This window comes from Coloeus monedula, assembly GCF_965178545.1.
Source record: "Coloeus monedula genome assembly, chromosome: 3".
NCBI lineage: Eukaryota > Metazoa > Chordata > Aves > Passeriformes > Corvidae > Coloeus > Coloeus monedula.
Genome location: NC_138783.1, coordinates 92,265,947 through 92,288,341, shown reverse-complemented (window position 1 = coordinate 92,288,341; position 22,395 = coordinate 92,265,947). Strand labels below are relative to the sequence as shown.

General features: G+C 38.4%; 1 protein-coding gene across 1 annotated transcript in view; it reads right to left on the bottom strand.

Moving 5' to 3' along the window:
• GCC2 (GRIP and coiled-coil domain containing 2) overlaps positions 1 to 17,789 on the bottom strand; it is a gene marked incomplete at its 5' end in the record, with an annotated part of 31,043 nt that extends 13,254 nt beyond the window's left edge. Inside the window, 16 exons of the mRNA XM_082277498.1 lie at positions 675 to 812; positions 1,492 to 1,569; positions 1,699 to 1,799; positions 2,350 to 2,512; positions 3,079 to 3,183; positions 3,559 to 3,723; positions 5,044 to 5,163; positions 6,738 to 6,836; positions 6,917 to 7,017; positions 7,706 to 7,775; positions 8,448 to 10,919; positions 11,676 to 11,780; positions 12,918 to 12,985; positions 14,040 to 14,124; positions 14,784 to 14,846; positions 17,688 to 17,789. Of these exons, the coding sequence (XP_082133624.1) occupies positions 675 to 812; positions 1,492 to 1,569; positions 1,699 to 1,799; positions 2,350 to 2,512; positions 3,079 to 3,183; positions 3,559 to 3,723; positions 5,044 to 5,163; positions 6,738 to 6,836; positions 6,917 to 7,017; positions 7,706 to 7,775; positions 8,448 to 10,919; positions 11,676 to 11,780; positions 12,918 to 12,985; positions 14,040 to 14,124; positions 14,784 to 14,846; positions 17,688 to 17,789 (4,035 nt within the window). The remainder of the gene's footprint in view (positions 1 to 674; positions 813 to 1,491; positions 1,570 to 1,698; positions 1,800 to 2,349; positions 2,513 to 3,078; positions 3,184 to 3,558; positions 3,724 to 5,043; positions 5,164 to 6,737; positions 6,837 to 6,916; positions 7,018 to 7,705; positions 7,776 to 8,447; positions 10,920 to 11,675; positions 11,781 to 12,917; positions 12,986 to 14,039; positions 14,125 to 14,783; positions 14,847 to 17,687) is intronic.
• Positions 17,790 to 22,395: the final 4,606 nt, after the last annotated feature.

Below are 22,395 nucleotides of genomic sequence, written 5' to 3'. Positions count from 1 at the left end.
AGGATGCACACCTACCATACAACAGTGGCCATAGAGTAGTGTAGTAATCACCATAAAGGTGGTTTGAACATAACAGTCCTACTATATTCTTAATCTGTTTGCCTCCAATGCAAACACTGCATTCCAGGACCATCAAACAGTGTTATATGAGCAAAAAAATCCCAGAAATAATAATAAACTTCAGCAATAGTGTCAGTTTTGCATGTAGTTCAGCTGCCAATTAAGAAGCTGCTCATATTTCAGCATATGAAAAGGTGCTTGCAAATATATTTCTCACAGCTTTTTTTCTTTAAAGTGGTATCTGTGTTAATTCATTTTAAAGGAAGCAAGTCCTATTCCTTTATTTTGTTTGTGCTCTTTTCTTTCAAGACTTTTCTTTTCCCTGAGTGTATACTTACTGATCATCTTAAATAAACCCCGGCTCCCCACTACCACAAGTTTTTCCCTACTGGAAACAGAAGTATGCAAATCCAGATGCGTCACCCCAAGTGATACACGTCAACCAGGACAGTCTGGCTTGTCCTTTATACCACCACTCAATTACGGGGGTAATTCTTAATTCTTGACAGACAAAAAGGGAAGAGTGAAAAATCTGCAAAATATTTTTCAAGAAGCAGAGAGTGCAGTAAATCTCCCTTCGTAAGTCTCTAAGATTACTTCTTCCACTGGAATACCTGGGCTGCTCTGCACTCTTCTTGCAGGGTTGCAATTTTTTGCTGGCAAGTACTCATCATACGCTGGTGCTGCTCTGAAGATGTTCGCAGTTGTTCCTGAACTTTATGCTTTTCTGATGTCAGTACAGCCACTTGAATCTGAAAAAGTCAGTTGAAAACTTCACTATTACAAAAACTTTTCTTCCTTCTCCAAGGGACCATGCCACCTAGGGCTCTATTACAGTAATTCCTGCACAGAACTGGTAAATACCAAATCAAATCCAATAAAAATAGAATTAAAAAAAATAGACATGGGTTACCATGTATTCATTTTTAAAAAGTGATGTTGTTTTAAAGAAAGAATTGAAGATAAAATTACAATGCTGGTGTGGCAGCATTTAAGAAAGCCAACCCTTCCCTGCTTATTCCATTCCATTCCTATTCCTATTCCTACTCCATTCCTATTCCTGTTCTGTATACAGATGGACAACACTTAAGACTTTTGCGGACAATGTTGTGCTCTTCTGTTTTAAAACTGAGCAACTTCCATTTTTAAAGAATCATTTAAAAATATATTCCCATTACAAGCTTCAAACTCCACAGTCCTCTCCTCTGCTGGAAAAGGAAAGACGAAAAAGACAGAGTAAATCCACTTAAAAAAAATCACTGGAAAAAATACTTGGGGAAAGCAGCAAACAGAAAAAACTCATTTAAGAAAAACAACCAGTAACCTAGAAGTAAAAATAGCACCTCTTTATTCTTCATGTGCCCAGTATAAATCACACCCTTAGTACTTAAATGAGAAAACTTGTACTAACAAAACAGTGAAGTTTCTTGCCTTATAGGCTTCCACTTGCTGTTGACTGGCTTCCAGTTCCCCTTTCAATGAGGCCTGCAACATTAGATGGTCATTTTCCTGCAAGATAAAATTACCTGGATATTAAAAAAAAAACCCAAACCTCAGCAACCTAAAAATTCACCTACCATCTGTTTTTTAAAATTTAGTTTAAAAATAGAATACACAGTCATTAGCATATGGACTTACAGCTTGTTTTGAATCAGCCAGTTCTTTTTTGGTTTTTACCAGGAGTTGTTTTATCTTGGCATTTCTTTCCTCATCCTGTTGCATAGTTGACTGAAGTGACTCTAATGCAGAAAACAACAATTATATGCAAAGGAAACCTCCCCACTTGTATTTCCTTAAAAACGCTGGAAAATATTTAAACAAATTCTAACAGATTCCTTAAGAGCTGCAAACAAGTAGCTTATAGTAACGTTAGCATCCTTTTTCAAAGTTGTCCCAAAGATCTTCAAATAAGTGAAATGGTTTTAAGATTTACACTTGAGGATAGGAAGAAATGGAATTTTTAACCACATGGTAATCAATAAAGTTTTATGAGTGTGGTATATAAAACCCTTGTCAGTCACCAAAATTTAGAACTTATGAATAACTTAATCAGGTAAGAAACACAGTATGTCAGGCAGGCAAATTGGCTTTTAAGCGCTGAATTCTGGATTAAGTGATACATAACCTAGTAAAGGTTCCTCTAAGACAAAATTGCTTTCCTGATGCAACTGTTTAGTATTCCCTGCAAAGCTTACTCTCACTCGCTGACTTAAGAAGTTGCTTCTGAATTGTATTTTTGACCACTGCTAACTATAGCATTGTGACTCTTGCTGTTTATAGTTTACTCACTTATTTCTTCCTGTAGGGTCTCTTGTTTCTGTTTCTGAATCCCTGTTTCTTGCTCAAGATCTTCTATTCTGCTGTCTTTATCAGTAATCTTCTGATTAAGTTCTTTTACTAGCCTTTCATAATCAGCTATTTCCATATCCATCAGTGTACTCTTTTGAGCATCCTGCAAGGTACACAAAATGAAGTTAGAGCTTACAATTTGTCTTGGCCGCTATGACTTTTGTAATTCTGTAAAAAACTACTGCTCATCAGACAAAAATTTTGTCTCTATTCATATCCGCAAATACCACCATCCATTTGGTTTCCATATCCTCAGTAAATAATCTGTTTTCAAACAAGAACCAAAAGCTTTGAAAAACCTGTTGCCAGTTTTATCAGTAGGTGTTTTGTATGTATTAGTTTCTGTCATCTTCAGTCCTTACAACCAAGGCAATTTCTTAACAGTGCACTATACATGTATTCCAGACATCTGAATTCTATTCCTATTTCTACTCATGAAAGGCCACATAACCAAAGCTAAACAAACAAACAAAAAATAAAACCAAAACCAACCCTAAAAGAACATTTCAGCTCTCCAAGCACACAAGCAGGGGTAAAAGCCCTCACATTTTCCCTTCTGCAACCCTCCAGCTTTAAAATCCTCAGACCAGAAAGGGAGGCACTCTACACACCCAGATGGGCCAAAATCTTTGGTAGTCCATTAAGCACTAACATGGACAGCAACCCTACCTTTCTGGCCAGTTCTAGTTCTTGCATAGTTTTCTGCAGGTTCTTCTTTTCCTTCTGAAGTTGCATCTGAAGCTCCTCCATTTCTCGGAGAGCACCACTATGTTCCTGAAATTCAAATAGTTGTCAATTACGCAGTCCAATTTCAAAACAGATGTCAGCATCTTTTTATACTTAGACACACACACACTTGGGTTGTACAGATAGTTGACTCCATTTTTAGGAAATCACTGTAAACAGGAGAAAAACCAAAAATCCTACAAAGTGGTTTTCACATTCTGTAACTACCCCCAACCTACTTGAATTGACAGCCTTGCAAAGTTCTTTCAATGAACAGACCAAGTTTTCAAAAAGGACAGTCAAGTAACAAGGAGAGAAAGCATAGAACCTGATCTATGAAAACACAGTTTACAAAGGTCTAACAGAAATCACATCCAGTGAAAGCAATGCTTCAACCCATTCACCATCTCTACAAAGTATTACCTTTGTTTTCTGTTCTTTTAGAAGCTTTTCAGCTTCTAGTTCTTTGTCAACCTTTGCCTTGGCTCTTTGTATTTCCAGTATCTGAGTTTCCAGCAGCTTAATATTATTTTGCAGTGTTTCAACACGAGCCAGGAGGTCTTCATTCGCAGAGTGTAACTGATCATGCTGAAATTAGCACAGTGGAATGATAAAAAGCATAAGTTGAATTCATGTGCAATGTTAACAGATAAAATATTTTCTATATTTAAAAAAATTCCCAACATTGATTTCTATCCAAATCCCTAACAAACACCACTCCTACAGATGAGTCTTTTCTAGCTTAATTCTTTTAAATCAGATTAATAAACAGGTGAAATTAAAGCTATTAGCACATTTTGGTTATTTTGTTCAGTTAATTTGCCCAGCTTTCTGTAAAATGGCAAGAATTGAAAGAAATCTGAAAAAAATACCTCAAAACTTATGCTTTCTGCAAGAATCACCTTCCCCTTGCAACAATACAATACTTCAATACTTATTGCCACACTTCAAATACAGGTGCTGTATTTATAAACAAATGATCATAGTATTAACTCCTAAAAAAGGCTGAACTGCAAGCTTTGACTGAACCACCAAGTCTTCCACCAGCACATAGTAAGAACTCTACTGCATCTGGAATACTTCTGCAGTGACTGTAACAGATTAAATTTTGACATTTTCAGTGATGTATCTTAGTCTTTATTTTGCCTATTAAGAATGCAGTATAAGTGAAAGATGTCAATTACCTAACCAGTGGTTTATTTACAAATTCTTTATAACAAACTTGAAAAATGCAATGCCTGCATAATCAGCAGAATATATACTATTATTTCTTATTTCTTCCTATGATATTCACTACTGGCTTGTGTTTGTAAGGAAACAGTGGCCTAGGTGGATCTTTGGTGCGTGGGGCCCGGAAGTTTAAATCCTAAATACCAAACCCATTGCAGCTAGCTTTGCAAAAATGTGTCTTACAGCTCCTTAATTACCATCTCAGACCCCTCTGAATGCCACTACAGTACTCTACAATGCATCTTAAACTCTCATCGTTGTAAAAAATGCAAACTCCATAATTCATTTAGTATATTTAAACACTCCGTTGGTTAAACAAGAAATTAAAAAAACCCAAACCCACATTTTGTTTGCAAGTTTGATACTTGCAGCAGAGCCGTAGGTCCAAAATCACGTCAGAGATGATCTGCTCTTTTCTGTGAGTTGACCTGGGATAAACTAAACTCCTTCTATTGACAAAGACAGACATTCTAGATATATTTATCCTTCTCACGGCCCAGGTAAGATATCAGATGTTGAAAAGGAACAAACAAACCACTCTGAATTTCAAGTCACTATTCAAAATACACTTAGGTTATGAAACTATAGTAACAATTACATGATTAAAACTTGCACCCAACAGGCAGAATTAATTTTTATGGTACTTATCAATAGATCAGACCCACATACAGAACTGACCTGCTCGGATGACATCTGTAGCTGTCTTGTGAGGTCATCTACCTGATGTTCAAGATTATTTGCTCTGCCTTTTTCAGAATCCAGCTGCTCTCCTTGCTTGTCGTATTCCATCAAAAGATTCTTAACACATACAAACACAAAGGCATAATTTTTTACAAGATACATTGCATAAGCACATTCTACACCTCTGAGGTGTGCTTACCTAATATTTCAGTATAGGAGTTGTCTTACTGCACATCAGAAATACCAGAATGAAATTAAAGCTATGATTCCACTACAGGCTCTGGGAGAAACCCCTTCCAGTTCATGAAATTCTAGAATTCAGGTTGGAAGACAGCTCAGTAGGTGTCATCCTACTGCTTAAAGCAGGGTCAGCAGTGAGATGAGCCCAGGTTACTCAGAGTTTTGTCCAATCAGGTCTTTCCAAGGACCTGTCTCCAAGGGTGGAGATGGCTACTCTACTGGACAACCTATTCCAAAGCTCAACCATTCTCATAGCATAAAAATCCAGGTATCCAGTTGGAACCTCTCATTTCAACTGAGGACTACTGTCTTACCTTGCACCCCCATTAACAACCTGGCTCTATTCCCGTCATGTCTTTGTAGGTACTGGAAGACTTGTATTAGGTTCTTTTGAACCTTTGAAGTCTTCTCCAGGCTGAGCAACTTCTCATCGCTTATTCCAGTCTCTTGACCAACCCGGCCATCCCTCCACTGAAATCGCTTCAAGTTATCAATGTCTTTCTTGTATTTGGGGGTAGAAGGAAGGAAAAGACTGGATGCAATACTCTCAATGATGCCACAAAATCATTTAGATGGGAAATGACCTTTAAGATGACTGAGTCCAACAGTAAACCCAGCACTGCCAAATCCACCACTAACCCACGTCCTTAAGTGCTGTGTTTACTTTATATACATGTATATAAAGTGCTTGCTGTGTTTACTTATTATACTTTAAATACCACCAGGGATGGTGACTCCGTTGTTCCCCTGTTATAACGCCTGAGCACCCTTCTTGTGAAGAAGTTGTTCCTAACATCCAATCTAAACCTCCCCTGGTAGAACTTAAGGCCATTTCCCTCTGTCCTATCACTTGTTGCTTGGGAGAAAAGACTGATCCCCACCTGGCTACATCCTCCTTTTGGGTGGTTGTAAGAGAGCAATAGAGCCTCCCCCAGGGCCTGCGTTTCTCCAGACTACACAACCCAAGTTCCCTCAGCTTCTCCTCATAAGTCTCATGGGGAACAGCTTTCTCTTTGGGAAGCAATGCTGACTTGTCACCTGCTTCTGCCTTCATGTGCCCAGAGGTGTACTCCAAAAAGACTTGCTCCCAAGGAATTACAAGTTCGTCTTCATCATTTAAGGATTTTCAAATGGACCTTCAACTTTGAAGAATTCACAGGGATTTATGTTTTGCCTCAGCAACACATTGCTTGGTATGTATGCTAGATTCAAAAGGTTTAAAAATAACATTCCAGTAGAAAGGAAGTGCCTCATTTTCTTCTGACAGCAGCTGCATGGTTCCATTAAGAGAACCTTACATTTCTGGATTCTGGTATTCAACTGCACTGACACAATTTTTTTTGCCAAATATAGTTGTGCAAGTAAATAGCAATGTATATCCAGGCTAGGCTTCAAACCTGAAGTATTTTCTGACAGTTTACTGTCTTTTGTGAATGCAGCACTACACCTACCTTATAGCTTTCGGCTCCTTGAATTACATCTTTCATTGATGCAGACAACTGTTCTTTTTCTGATCGAACCAACTCCAACTCTTCCTTCATAGCCTGCATCTTAATAAAAAGAAGTGTGCGTCATTAAAACAAAACCCCTCATGCAGAATCTTCTTCATATTAGGAAGTAGTCAGGGTACCTCTTTTCGGCTGGCATCTAATTCTTTCTTTGCTTTCACAGCAACCACTTTAATTTTATTTAGCTTCTCTCCTTTTTCAGCAGATTCTTTTTCGAGCATCCCTAAAATAAATACATAAGAAAATTAAAAATTACATCTTTCCATTTCTTCCCAAGAAGTGAAATGAAATGAAATTCAATTAGAACACAAACATCAGCATGATTTTAAAACCAAACAAAATATAAAGCCGGGGGGGATGTTCAAGTGTTTCATTCAGTTAAGCATTTAATTTGAACCTAAAACATCCAGACACAGAGAGAGCTTAGGGGCAATCCTTCCCTGGACAATCTTTCCCTGTTTCAGAAGCTTCCATCACAGTTAAGAGCCATATTCCTGTCTACTTCTACATAAATTTAACAACTCAGAAGCATTTTCCTGCTAATGTGCTGGCATAACTGCAATAAAGCAACAGTAGTTTTGGCAGTGTTGCTTCCCTTTCCTTCTGGTAGCCTCAAGGATTCTTACTGACAAATTACCCACATTTAAAAAATAAATATTAAATCCACTACACTGTTTATCGACATGTACAGAGGAAGAAAAAGCCTTAAAAAGTATCAAATCATATTCAACTTAAAATTGCTAACAACATTTAAAATTCCCAATGGAAGGAATATTGCAGGAAGCTGCATTAATACCTACTTCCCCATCTTCCTCGACTTGTGGAAATACAGGACAATTATGCAAAGAAAGAAAAAGTAACAATCCAAAGAAGCCAAACCATTTATATAAAAAAAAATGTGAGAAAGATACCAATTTTTTCTTGAAGCTCTGCTACTGAAGACTGTTGATCAGTTTTCTCAGTCATTGTCTCCATTACATTCTGTATTATAAAGATAGATATAAGAAGTATTACAAAAATTTCTTTGTGGTACCTGTATTTTCCCTAAAAAGCCACCAGAAGTTTTAGCTACAGCTAAAACTGTCTACGTTCTTACTACCAAGAAAGCCTTTATGAGCAACTTCGTATCAGCTTGGTGAAAGTAGTTATGTTGAAAGCAGAACACTCCAACCTTTTAAGAGCTGCTTTCCATCCTGTCAAAGCACAAAAAAAAGGGGAGACACCCTCATTCTGGAGCTGTCAGCTTTACATAACCAGCAATTCCCAAGACCTGAAGTTAATGCAGATCAAGCAGTTTTGTTTCAGATGGAACCACAGAAAGTTAGAGGTGAAAGATTATGAAGTCAGTTAGTCCATCTAGTCAATTGATTGCTTTGAGGGGTATTGATAGGAAGAAAGGTTCAACTACAAACAACTTTTGTCAAAAAAGCTTTATGATTGGTTTTGTTTAATTTTTTTTTCCTGGGGGAAAGAAGGGAATTCTGAGGTGCTAGAAAACTCAGAAACACGTGCTTTCTAGAAGGGAAACTCACTTTCAGGCCAAGGGAAAAAAAAAAAGAAAAAAAAAAGAAGAGAGAATTGAAAGTATTTTTTGAACCTTAATTCTGAAGACTTTAGAGGTTTAGTCTTTATACTTCAATAACAAAATATAACCTTTAGAGAACTCAGTTCGTCTTTCACATTTCTAAGCTCAGTTTCCTTTTGTTCCAGAATGAAATTTAAGTCGTCTTGTTTTTCAGATCCTTTTTGCTGTTCTTGTATTTGATTTTCATAAAGAGCAAGTTTTTGACTGATCTCTTCAATATTAGCTAAAAGATCTTGATTTTCAATCCTTGTTTTTTCACTGACATTCCTCAGCTCCTGGATATCATGTTGAAGCGCCTCTTTTTCAGACAACACTCCTTCCAGTTCTTCTCTCAAGAGGTTCTTTTCTTTTTCAAAATCCTCAATCAGGGATCTATGTTCTCTATGTTGAGCTGCATTTTCTTCCTCTAATCTCTCAACTTCCTGCTGCAAATGAACTACTTCCTCCTCCTTTTGTAGAGCAAGGCACTGCTCTTCTTTAATCTTTGACAAGCATTCATTTGCAATTTTTATCAAGTTAAGAGAATCATATTCTTCATTAGAATCTGAAATGCCGAACCCCACTTGCTCAAGTAGGTGGTACAGCTGAGTTCTTACATGGGATGTGTGCACTTGTTCATTTTCAAGTAAGGTTGCTATGTGGTCTTTTTCTGCAGTCATCATTTGTAGTTTCTTTTCTAAGTTTTCAGACTGCTCTTTCAATACTAAACAACCATCTTTTTCAGATGTAGTCTTTCCCAGCTCTTCACTTAATTCACCTTTTTCCTGAATGACTTTCTTGTTTTCCTCACGAAGAGTGTATACTTCAGATGAAAGCTGCTCTTTATCACGCATAAGACATTCAATCTGTTTTTCTAGTTGCTCTAGCATTTGAGCATTTTCACCCTTTGAAGTTAAAGCTTCATTCAGTTTCTCTGTTAATTCCTCTACCTTTTCCTTCAGGTCATTATTGTATTGGTTAGCAACATCTACTTCTTGCTGAAGTTCCTGAATTTTAACTTGTTCTTGCTTGCACCTTTCCTGAAGGGTTTCCCTCTCTTCACCCAAGCATTTCACATCATTTAAAATATCCCTGTTTTGATCAGTAAGAGCAATGATCTTCTCTTCCAGTTCTCTTACAGTAATCTCTTTTTGGTCAATGGAGCTTGTCATTGTGTTATTGTCCTCCTCAAGACTAACAATTTTAGATTTAAGTTCTTCTATCTCTAACTGATTAGATGACAATTTTTCTACTTCTTCGTGTAGGCGATTTACAGTTTCAAGAAGAACATCCTTTTCATTGAAAGCAGCCCGGAGTTTCTGTTGCAGTTGACTGACATCAGAAGCTTGCTGTTGTTTCATTGATTCAAACTCCTGGCTGATCTTTCCAGCAGATTCACCTAGCTCAGCCTGTAGAGTTTCCATTGTTTCTCTCAGGCTGTTGTAATTGGACACAGCTTCTTCTTTCTCCTGAGTTAGCTTTTCAAGTTGTTCTCTAAGTTCCTGCATTTCAAAAATTAATGCCATCTGTTCTTTTTCAGAACCAGCTAACAAAGTTTCATTTAGTTCAGAAATTTCTCTCTTGTGTTGATCTCTCAGAGTCTGAATCTCTAATTTGTGCTCTTTTGCAGCAGTTTCAGAGTGCTGTTCTGCTCCTTGAAGCTCCAGTTTTAGTTTTTCAATTACACAACAGTAATCTTCTTTAGTAAGCTGCAATTCATTTATCTTAAACTCCAAGTCTTCCCGCTCATGAAAGTACTCATCCTTCATACGATGGATTTCCTCTTCCAGTTTTATCTTGACATTGCTCATGTAAGTTAACTCATCTTTTAATATACTATGTTGAGACTGGAGTTCTTCTAAACTATGTTCCAGGTACCTAACCTTTTCTTCCATTCTTGCTTCTACACAAGGTTCTTCTTGTGTATCTGCAACATCTATCTTGTTTTCTAAATTTTTATTTAAGACTTCTCTCAGCTGCTCCAAGTCATATTCACGCTGGTCAGTATGAGCATGCATTTCATCCTTGGCATTTTTCTCTGCCAAATTGTGCTGTAACTGATTTATTTGATTTTGCTTTTCTTTGTTTTCTTTAGATGATACTTCAATCCGATGCATCAATTCTGACACCTCTTCCTGATGGGCACTTTTTAATTTTTTAAGCTCTTCATTCAGATTTTTTATTTCATTATGGTAACACTGAGAGTTGCTTTTAATAGTTTCTTGCAGATTTGTCACTTCTTTGTTTTTGTCTTCATTCACAGTTTCCAACTGCTTCTTCAGACACAGAATTTGCTCCTCATAAGTAGATTTAATTCTTTGGACATCATCTTGTAATCTTTTAACTTCTTTTTGACTATCACTGTGACATTCAACCTGTTCCACCAGCTCAATTTGTTTCTTCACTTGTTCATCTAATTCCAACTTCAGCTTTTTTAAATCCTCATTGTGCTTGCATTGTGCATTTGCTAATTCACTCTTCAGAGCTTTTATTTCTTCCAGAGAGTCAATACTTGATTGTTCCAGTTGTTTTTGCAATTCTTCTGTTTTAGCCACTGCAGCCTAAACAAACAAGAACATTATTAAATAGTGGTAACTTAGCACACAGAATTTCCAAGTGAACTGTTTACAAAAATGAATGAGAAAATGTTTTTTAAAAACTGTTATAGCTTTTAAATATCTAACTGTATTACGACAAATAAATTCAGAAGACACTGCACAGAGTACAAGAACATTTGCAAAATGAGAAAGGAAAGCTAAATCCTAAATCATGTTTACCAGCATAATTTCACAAAACGGTCATGATAGACTTCAGCTTTAGCAACTATTCTGATAATGTATTAAAGATCAGATTAGTTTTAGTGCAACAAATTCAGGTATCTGGAATATAACAATATCCATCAATTGCAAGCAATTCAGTCTTCACTTTATTATTAATTGAGATTATTGATATAATATAGGTGCCTTGGCTGACAGGATCCTTCTTACGAATATCTAAAGGTAAATCTCGTATCTCCCATGGAAAGGCAGAGCTGATGGATTGAAGCCTATGTAGGCTTTTAATGTACACACTGAATTCTTCTCACAGCTGTGGATCTAGACAATGTATGTAAGAATTTTATATTTATTACTATGGACTAGGGGGTACAGAGAAATATGCTTTAATATATAAAGCCTTTAGATTTTTTTAGATTTTTTTAAAAGATAGAACAAAGGTAAGTGAAGAAAAAGATTAAAATTAGATATACAACAAGTAAACCTAGAAAATAAATATAATTCTGAAATATTTCAGTAATGTTCTGTGGCTCATTTCAGTACCTCTGCTTCTTGCTTTATTTGAATATTTTCTTTTTTCAGAGCTATGCACTGCTGCTGACTTTCAGCTTTTTCCAGAAGCACAGCATCCAGCCTTTCTGTGAGAGCCTAATATTAAATGAGAAAGATCATTGAAAGAAGGGTTTCTTAACAATGGAAACAATGATTTCTGCAAAATGTAGGAACTCACATACTGATTACGACGCTTTTTGTCAAATAAACACATCAGTCTGGTTTTAAAAACTGCTTTCAGCCCAAATAAAACTGATATGCAATAAGTAGACTAAAACAATGACTTTGGGTTCTTTTAAAAACTGTACTTGTGATCAGCTAATTTTTATTATCAGGTAGTGGTGGTGAAGTTCCCTTTCTGTAGAAAAGAAATCTCTACCCAAATTATTCAAAACAATTCTACAGTTGAGAAATTCCTCGTCCCTACCAATTTGCACTTTCGTATGCTATGACCCTTACCTTGAGAAAGACAGATCCCAAAAGTACTTCTTGTGACATGCAACTTGAATTATGTGTTTCTAATCTCATCAAATGACTGTCAGAACTTTTGTAAATAGCTGAAGTCTTTCTGCAATGGTCACTCCAAAATGAACAAAAACTGGTCTAACCAGCCACACAAGGAAAAGTCTTGGTGGGGACATTCATAGAGTCATAGAATAGTTTGGGTGGGCAGGGACCTTTAAAGGCCATCTAGTCCAACTGCCCTGTAGCAAGCAGGGACATCTTCAACTCCATCAGGTTGCTGACAGCCCTATTCAACCTGATCTTGAATATTTCCAGGGGTGGGGAATCTACCACCTCTCTGAGCAACCTTTTCCAATATTTCACCACCCTCTGTGTAAAAAACCATCTTCCTTACATCTAATCTAAATTGACCAGCTTTTTGTTTAAAACCATTATGCCTTGTTTTATCACAACAGGTCCTGCTGAAAAGTTTGTCCACATCTTATAAGCCCCCTTCAAGCACTGAAGTGCTGTGATAAGTTCTGCCTGGAAAGTGTACTACTCTGTACTATTCCTCACAGAATCAATAGTGTTTGCTGGCAAGTGGAGTAAGGACATGAGGGGAGAAGGAATAAAAAAGGTTTTAGGAAGTGTCTTGGATTCCTGCAGATTGATTCCATTCAATTTGAATAACAGTTTTCAAGCTATTTACTATTTACCAAATTATTTCTGTGGATGTATGTAAGCTAGCTTTATGTAATACAGTAGAAACCCATTACATATTCCTACCTGAATAATATCATCAGCTCCTGCAGTAGCTGCTTTAGATCTGAGTTCTTCAATTTCTTTCTCCAGTTCTTAAAACGTAAAGAAATTTCACAGTATGAATTGATGCAGCATCACAGTAGCAAATTTCTAGTAAATCTAGTGCCTGACAACACTTTTGTTCAAATCAGAGATGTCTTTTACTTCATCAGTTTTTGTTTGTTACTGAGCGATAGACAGGACTAACAGAAAGAGACCAAATATTCAGTACTACTTCTCCAGTCCTGACACTGAGCATGGCTCCCTGAGGAAGCAAAACTTCCTTCTTTGGATAGAGGGACAACAGATAGAAATTCTTTTGAAGATCATCTTACCTTCTATTTCATGGTCAATTTAAATCAGAGGAAAGATACTCAGTTTCTACTGGTTCTCTAAAAATAGGCAGCAAGCAGAAGAACAAGATCTTATGAATAACCACACTGAGGAAAAGCCTGGTATAGCCCATCCCTATATCCTTATTGTTTCACTGGGCAGCTACCAGCAGTCAGCATAATTGTCATTTCAAACAAGGGGAAGTGACACCAGTCCAAGTAGTGGGCCACTGGAGGAAAAGGGACAGCAGAGAGAAGGACAGCATGTGAGAGCACAGATTTACACATACTTTTTGTTGTTAAGCATAAAATTTTGTTTGGTATATTTTACAATTTCTTGTTAAAGCAACAAATGTTCAAATATAAAGGAGCAAACTATCTTAAAGAAGCCATTGTACTCTACAACAGTACTATTCATGAAAAAAAATATCAGACATTCTTCCTCCCATCTGCTGCCTGAAAAGCAACCTGCAGGGGGAACAGACAATGACAAATCCCACTAAAACTTTTACACAAGCTACACTGTTCCATCATGCCATACTGTCAGACCAAAATTAATGTAATACCTGGCAAAAGCAATACTCCTTTTCCTCTCTTTCTTAATCAAATTACTTCAGCCCTTATCCTCCCACCATAAACAGCAAAATTGAACAAAAATAAAATCTAGGATTTTTGCCTAGAATTTAGATCTACTTATCAAAACCACACAGTGATATTTGAAAAGGTCAGGTAGTGTCAAGCATTCAGCCAGAAATTGTTCTTTCCAGAAAGATACCTGCACATCTTGACTTCACTTTCTGTATAAGCATCATTTGCTTTTTTGCAAATTTGATGAGGTCTTCTTTGGGCAATGTGTCCAGCTGTAAAAAAAAGTATGTATCAGAGAAACTGGTTTCCTTTAACCCGGAGAGAAATAGAGATAAGGCATTTTAGCATCTCACTTCCAAGAAGCTGAATTTTAGGACAAGAAACTCTTACCATACATTTGCAAGAAGAACAACATTTCAAAGAAGAATAACAGTACAAGTTACTGCTATTTTGTTATCCAATTCTGTTATTTCAAGTACAGTAACAGAAACTACTCCTAATTCTGTACTTTTCTGAAACAACTCTGGAGCAGACAATTGGGCAGCATCAGTTAGGAAAATTCATTTGGGAAGGATGGCAATTCAATAATACAATTTGAACAACATTTTGAAATTAGCTGTTGACCTAACATTGTCATTATTTAAATTTACTTCCAACATATGCAAAGATGTCTGTGTCCATTATGAAACATGCTGCCAAAACTGCATGCTATTAATTTATCAAATATAACAGGAAGTGAACATACCAAAAAGACTTTTTTTTCCTCATGGTTTCCAAAACACTTTATCTTAATGTTTCTAAGTTAATTTTTCCTGTCTAGAAGAAATGTTAAAAATATCTTTGTCTTCCTATTAGTCATGGCTCGCAGGCTAAGCTGTAACCCTTGCAACTACTGGTATCCAAATAAATTAGGTTTGTGAGGACTGATTACCTTTGATTTGCCTGGTCCTGGTGTGCCAGAAGACGCCACCATCTCCTGCCCAGCATCTTGAACCTAGAACAAGATAAAGTACAATTTGCAGTAACTAACTTTTCAGTGTAAGACTACCAAAGGAACTAATTGAAAGTCTTCAAACACTGAGACTAACTGAATATAGCAAGAGAACAAGAAAAAAATTAAAATAAAATTTTAAAACAACAAATATTTGTAGTATTAGTCAGAAGCATAATGGAAAAAGATCTACTGTGATTATTAGAACAGCAGAATAGAAAGCTCCCAATGTCCAAACCAGTATGATCTTATGACTCCATTACTGAATTGACATCTAGAACTGATACAGTATTGCAAATTAATTTTATTTACAAGCCGTTTCAAAAGCATGACTCACTATCTTGTTCTTAAAAGAACCATTTAAAAAAAAAGACAAGAACAACAACAACAAAAAACTTGTAGAGGAGTTGCAGTTAAATCAAACCTTGGGAACTTCTGAACCACATAAACTCCTAATCTTTTTTTGTTTCCTTCTTAAACACACTGGTTTATCACTACAATTGTTAGCATATCAAATATATTCCAAAAGACTCAGCAAAGTCAGGGCTCATTTGAACAAATTATAAACCCACTCTTCTTTCTTTTTTCCTTACACATACTAGTTCCCACTAAGATTGCTGGCCTGACAAACATATCTGAAAAGGCTCTGCAAATTCTGGGTTTCCTGTTCCTCACATACACATAAAATGTGCGCGACTGTAAACTTCCACAGATCTAATCTGGGAGACTGTTACTTTACAGTGGTTTATATGGGATATGCTTATGTATCATCAGGAACACAAAGAAACATATACAGCCAGAATGCTGTGAAGGAAAAGGGAACAGACACTTCCAATATATTAGGAATAGCATTTCCAAGCCTTAACCTTTACCCTGCTTTTTCCTTCATACTATCATATGTGCATAGGTATAAAAGTGGAGACATGTATATAGAAATCTTTGTACTTTTATATATCTAGATGTTTGTGTGTGTGTGTGTGTGTACGTATGTATACACACATACCTTCACCTTTATTTTGCTACTCTCTTCATTCTGCCAAAGAAATCAAAACCCTTATGGTAGAAACTAAGGAAGAACCACACTAGATCTAAACACTATGAGAATGGACAGTCACTAAGAATTTAGAGAGAACAGGTGATACAGATAATAAAAAGCATCACCTTTAGAAACATGAGTTCAAGTACAGACAAAGGACAAAGGCAGTTATAGTTATCTATGTAACACCTGGGCTAAGTGTTTGGGGTTTTTTTTTGAGATGGCAAAAGCAAACTTATTAGAAAATAATGTGCTGGTACAGCATTAGGAAAAAAAAGCTATAAAGTTTCAGATTTTCTTAGCATGTAAAACTTTGTCAACATTTACACTCCTAATATTTTAGCACTTGGACAGCATAATGAATTACAACAAACTGCATGTACTGTTCAGAAAATGACAGCTCACCGCTCTTGATACTACAGTAAGATCAGATGAATTTTCTTCTCACAATACTTTTAACTCTTTTAAGCTAATCACAGAGAGGCAGAACCACATACCGTGTGAAACAATGCATCCAGTTTTGCTCTTCTGGCAACAGAAACCAGAAGCAGCTCATGTAGAGGACTTCACCCACTTGAGTTAGAAGAAAAATGAGGAAGATGAGCTACCAAAACACCCTGAATTTTTATTGGTTAGGTGCATTCAAGCTGCGAGCCTGCAGCTACTAAGTATGCTTTTAAGCCCAACACAATCCTGCATGGTTTCTAGTCCACCATTCTGAAATCAGGATGCTTCCACAGTATACCGATATATGTATATATATATATACACACCCAATCTTTTTTTTGGTTTTGTTTCAAGCCTACTTTAGCCCCTACACTAAGGGGTTTCCATAACACACTTCGAGATGACCTATGTACTTTAACTGCTATCTATCCCTTACTTTTGCAGTAGCCTAACATACTCTTAGAAAGCCTAACCAATGCATAATGCAATACAGGAGCCTTTGCTGTGAACTGTGGCAGTAATGGCCACCACGAACAGCAATTTTCTGAGCAGTGTGCAACTATTAGACATCACCAACTCTAAGTGTACCAAGTCCCATCCAAACGCATTTTGAATCGTGATCGCTTCAACAACCAGTGGCACTGAACCGCTATTAGAATGTGTCACGTGAGCAGCACAGATACTACCAGGAGAGTTAATTTAATGTGTGAACTTAAAACTCTTCAGTGTTGCCTTTGGATTTGCCTTGGTGTTTATGAAAGCTACACTAGATTCAGACACTTCAGTGGTTTTATTTGCTTGTGTTGGTAGGTGTTTCACAGTTGACGTACTGCTAACACATCGGGTCACCTCGGTGGAAAAGGAGCCCTTGTTCGCCCGTGGGTGCTTCCACACAGTAACCACTCGACGCCCCCGCCGTGTGTCACCCGGGTGTCGCTCCCATCGAGTCAGCAGCGCCTGCTCTCCCCAGCCCGAGCCAGCAGGGCAACGTCCCCACCTTCTAAGCAGGCGGGGCACTAAGCAACCTCTCTTGTAGCCCTCACCGGCGCTCGCATTTCCGCAGGGCAGAGGCAGCGGCAGGGCCTCCCTTCCCTTCCCACCCCAGCCTCCCTTACAGCTGCCGTCCGCCAGGGCTGCGCCACCCGCGGGGGCTGCGAGGCGGCGGCGAAGGGCGCCCAGCGGCCCGCGGGCTTCTCCGCCCGTCACCGCGGGAAGGGAACCCGCGGCGTGTGAGGGGCTGGTCCGCACCTTCCCAGGTCCCCCATGCTGCATGCCAAGGTCACGCACCGCCCCTCCCCAGCTGCGGTGACCCCCAGGGCTCCGCGGCCCCTCTCCCCCCGCCGCGCCGCCCGCCGCGTTACCTCCATGGCGGGGCCGGTCGGCTGCAGGGGCGGGGAGATCGCGGCGCCGCAGCCGCTGCCAGCGCCGCTACATCCTCCCCGACCCGCTTCCGCCTCCGTCATCCCGGCACGCCGGGCTCGGCCTGCCCGTCACTGAGCACCGCCCCGGGGGCGGGCGGGGCTGGGCTGAGGGTCTGCTGTGTCGGCGGCCGGGTGTAGCTCGGCCGCGGTGTGGGTCTCAGGTGTCGCTGCCGACCTCGTGTTTTCCGCCTTCTAAAAAGGGGAAAGGGTATGGCTACAACACGGTTGCACCCTGTTATTCTCTGTTCCTGAAGGGCTCTTGAGGGCAACGCAGTGCCGTAAGCGCGGGTGTCTCACTGCCGCCATAAGGAGAGCGTGAGGTGAGGAGTAACTGCTCAGGCAGAAGCTTAACGATTTAAGACCCTGTTTTTAATACTTCGATGGAAACACAAAGTGATTAAGTTATTTATCGAATAAATGCAGCGGGTGCCAATAGGATGGTGTCAGACTTTTCATGAGATCCCAGGGACGAGGAGCAATGGCCTTAAACAAAATCACAAGAAGTTTCAGTCCAGCACTAGGGAGAACTTCTTTACATTGAGAGCGTCAGAGCACTGGAACAGGCTGCCAGCGGGGTTGTGGAGTCTCCCTCTCTAGAGACATTCAAACCCCACCTGGATACATTCCTTTGTCACCTGCTCTAGGTGACACTGCCTTGGCAGGGGCGTTGGATGAGATGATCCCCCTTCCAACCCTAACAATTCCATGATAAAGTAAATTCAAAAATGGATGTGAAGGACTACCAGAGCTAATAGAAGAACCCAGGTGTTATGGCTTGTAATTACGTGTTTTGTAAGAGATGCTTTTATGCCGGTTTGAGGGGAGCAATGCCTACTTTAAAGGGCACACATTTTTCATCGTAACCATGCGTTCACTTTGGTAGTGCCTGAATAATTTTTCACATTTTCTGATAAGTAATTGATTTTTAATGAGAAGTTGCCTGGGAAAAAAAATTTAGGCATATTATTCTGTTTATGGTTCACTGGATGAATATCACCAAATTAATTATAATGTCATGAGAGAATATGTATTTTAATAAAAAGTCGCATTAGTTGAAATGCTCATCTTGGAAGAATAATTGCATTTTTTCAAGTGCACTTACTGTCATTCTTCTTGTAAAATTCAAATGGCAAATATTGACAAAAGGCAGAAAGGTTCTTCACATATACCTAAGAAAGTGTTTATTTTTTTCCCCCCTGAAATGCATTCACAGGCCATTATGTATATATTCATGTATATTTATTTATGCAGGTACACAGCTATAGAAGGAACATATGGTTCCATGCTCACAAAGGTTGCTGTCAAGGAACAGATGTCCCTAACCAAACAGCATGAATGTGTTGTTTCTTCATAACTTGTGTTACACTTTTTAGAAGCCTCAGAGGGCATTAAACAGATAATTCTTTCTTTCCCCTTTTACCTTGGGATACTCTGAACTGTTTACCTATGCCTGTGCTGCTGTGATCTAACATGGGGATTTCACACAATTTCAAGAAGAGCCTCTCAAGAAAGAGTCTTTCCAAAACCATTCCTTAGCAAAAGCTTTTACCCCAAACTATGCCGTGCTGCACGGCTCTGTGCTTCGAAGTCAGCCTCCAACTGAATTTTGATATTTGAGAAGAACATTGTAGGAAACTAACCTTCTCTTTTGGAAAACCACAGAGAAAACAATGTTTCATGTAAATTTGTTCCTCTGCCTATCTTCAGACAATATGTATTATGTACCAATTCTTGGGTCATCTCATGATTTAGCCTACGAGGGAATTGATTTTGGAGCCTGTCCAAGGCAGACACAGAAGAGTTTTCAGAGGTGTTTGTACTGAAGGCAATGAGCTACTGGCTCACTCATGGCAGGCTTTCTGAAGCTGATTCTGGCTGATTCAGCCACCCCTCCCTGAGCTCCATGTTCCTGTGAGACAGGAATAGAGCCAAATCAAATATTTGACAGAGACAGGCCAAATCTCCATTCCCACCCTCCTCCATTTTATGCAACAGAATTTAGGTATATTGTACATTTGTCTTAACAGTCTTTTATTCTGGTCCTGAATTGCAACAGCAATTGTAAAGAATCTTGGTTAGGGAATGGTAGAAGAATTTTAAAAAGTTTATAGAATAACTAAAAGAAAAACAATTGAGGATTTTGACTGTTGATTATTTCAGTTTGTTACAATAAAGCACAAGTTGCTCTGAATTTTGTGGGGAAAATTGTTGAAAAATTTGTACCTGCAATAGACTGATAGAGTTTTCTTAAACAATTTAAGAACTGTCTTACCTATCTAGAAGGAGACAGTAAGCTGATACATAATAATGAATGCAGCTAATTTGAGACAAGATAAGTGAGAAAAACAAGAATAATTTACATAGTCCATATATCCCATGATTTTATTATCTTTGTAAAAGATAATTAATTCATATTTAAAAATAGCATTGTCTATGTAAAACAAGATAACAAGATAAACAATAAAAGAGCATAACAAATTTTCTATCCTGCTTTCATTGAGAAGCCAAGTCCCACAGGGCTGTAATTAGCCCTTACATCAAGGCAGGGCACAAATGCTTGTTCACTAGCATTGGAATTATTAGACCTGCAAGAATTTTCTGAAGAGCACAGAATGAGAAAACGCCTGTAATTTTGCTACTGAAGAATGTGTTTTTGGCATAAAGGAGCAGATGCTTTAAATACTTACCGCTGTAGAATCTGTCTTTGCAACAAGTTCTGAGGATTGCAGACTCTCAGTTGTGACCTATGCCAGGCCAGTCAGAGTTCTTGCTTTGAGCTGCTTCTATACCTTTTTTACATGCCAGGTTAATATAAGGGAAAATGGCATATGAATTTATGGTATGTTAACTATTTTCCTCTGTTTGGAAACTTAAAGTACAGCCCCTGCCCTGTGCAGATGAACTGCAAATTATTTGGCTGACTATGTTGGGTTGAAATTCAGTATGTTCCCACAGGAGTGGAATGATACAGTGAAAAAAAGAGTTATTTATCTCAGTACCATTTTGTGTGTGAAGGATTGGTTAGGTGTTAAATAATAGACTGTATATATAGTCCTCAATTCTGGTCTTAAACTGCAACAGGAAAGAGAGGTGAGTAATTTGATATTCTCACCAGCAAAGGCCAACAAGCCTGTTGACAGATTAGTGTAAAACTCACAGGAGGAACCATTTTCTTTTCACACCTGGGATGAGGTCTGGCTACAAAAGACTTCCATTGTTAACAGAACATGGAGATCCTCTAATTGCACACAGAGATAGTAACAAATGTAGCTTAGTGAGTGTTATTGGTACAATAAAAAATTACTGTGAATCAAAAGGCCCAATTTTAACAAATAAAAAAAAACTAGTTACCTTAATTTTTAGGTGCCTGACCTAAGAGTCTACCTGTACTTATATTGCCTGTACCAGAGCAGGACCCAGTGTAGCTTGCTTTTGACATGATGCCTCTGTCTCCACAGTCATGGTAGATGGATATAATTAGACTGTGAGCCTTCAGACAGTTGAAAAAGCAGTCTGAGCTCACGCAGCTGATAGAAACCAACTGCCCTTGTAGCAGGCGATGCCAAAGCCCTTCTGCAAAACAATCCGTGAGTAATTTGCCTCTTTGACATTAACCATGGAACACTGTTGAATGACAACTTTCCTGATCTACCTAGACAGTGCTTGGTCTGGAGGGCAGGCAGAGCCTTGTTATCCAGCCTAAGCCCATTACTTTCAGTCCAGCAGCACAGTTTGGTTGCATCTTAGAAGTATGAAGGACTTAACTCTCACTCTCAATGTGCCTCTAGGCTCACCTACAGCCTCCATTGAGACACTGAGGATGTGAGGGAAATGAAAGCTTCCGTCCAGGCTTAAAATATGTTAATGCACTTCTGAAAAATGCCAGAATTAATGATTAACCTGGTTGTAAAGATAAGGCTCTTTGTGAACATGTTTACATAAACCATTATAAAAAACTTATATAGAGTAAGGTGTCCATATCCTATATGGATAGGACAAATTAAATAAAATCTTCTTCCTCTGCATGTAGTTTTTTTCCTAACTGGAGAAACAAAGACTTTCAGTTCAAGTATGAAGCAGATCATCTGCAGTTAGTTTAGTGGAAGGGAAAGCAGTGTCCCTCTGCCTTTGAATTCTAGCTAGGAAGATAGAACAGCTCCCTTCTCTGTTTCTTTCTTTAATTTTTTTGAAGCTCTGTGCTTCTTTCATTCTCTTTCACAAATGGTTGCGTTCCATGTGAAAGTAAAATAGTAGCTGCTATTGACAGCCAGGCTCAAGGGGGATTATGACTACTCTAGGATTAATACAGCAGTGTCCTTTAAACAGTCTGTATCGAAGCAGGAATCTTCACTCATTCCCATGGGAGGATTTGTTTTCGTAGTCGTTAATGCAGAGCTGCAAAACAAAACCCTGTGAACAGTTAACATGTATTAATCAACGCTGATCTTGAAACATTTTTTAGAGATGAATAACAAAGTTTCGCCACTATCAGAACCCAGCAGGCACACTCTCTTGCAAAAGAAGAAACAAGCAGCATTGAAGAAGTTGCTGTGGGATTGCATTAGCTAAACTGACACAAGTTCTTGTTAAGCTGACATTGAAGATGTTGCACCTGAGAAGGTTAGTAAAACTGTGCATCTAGATAACT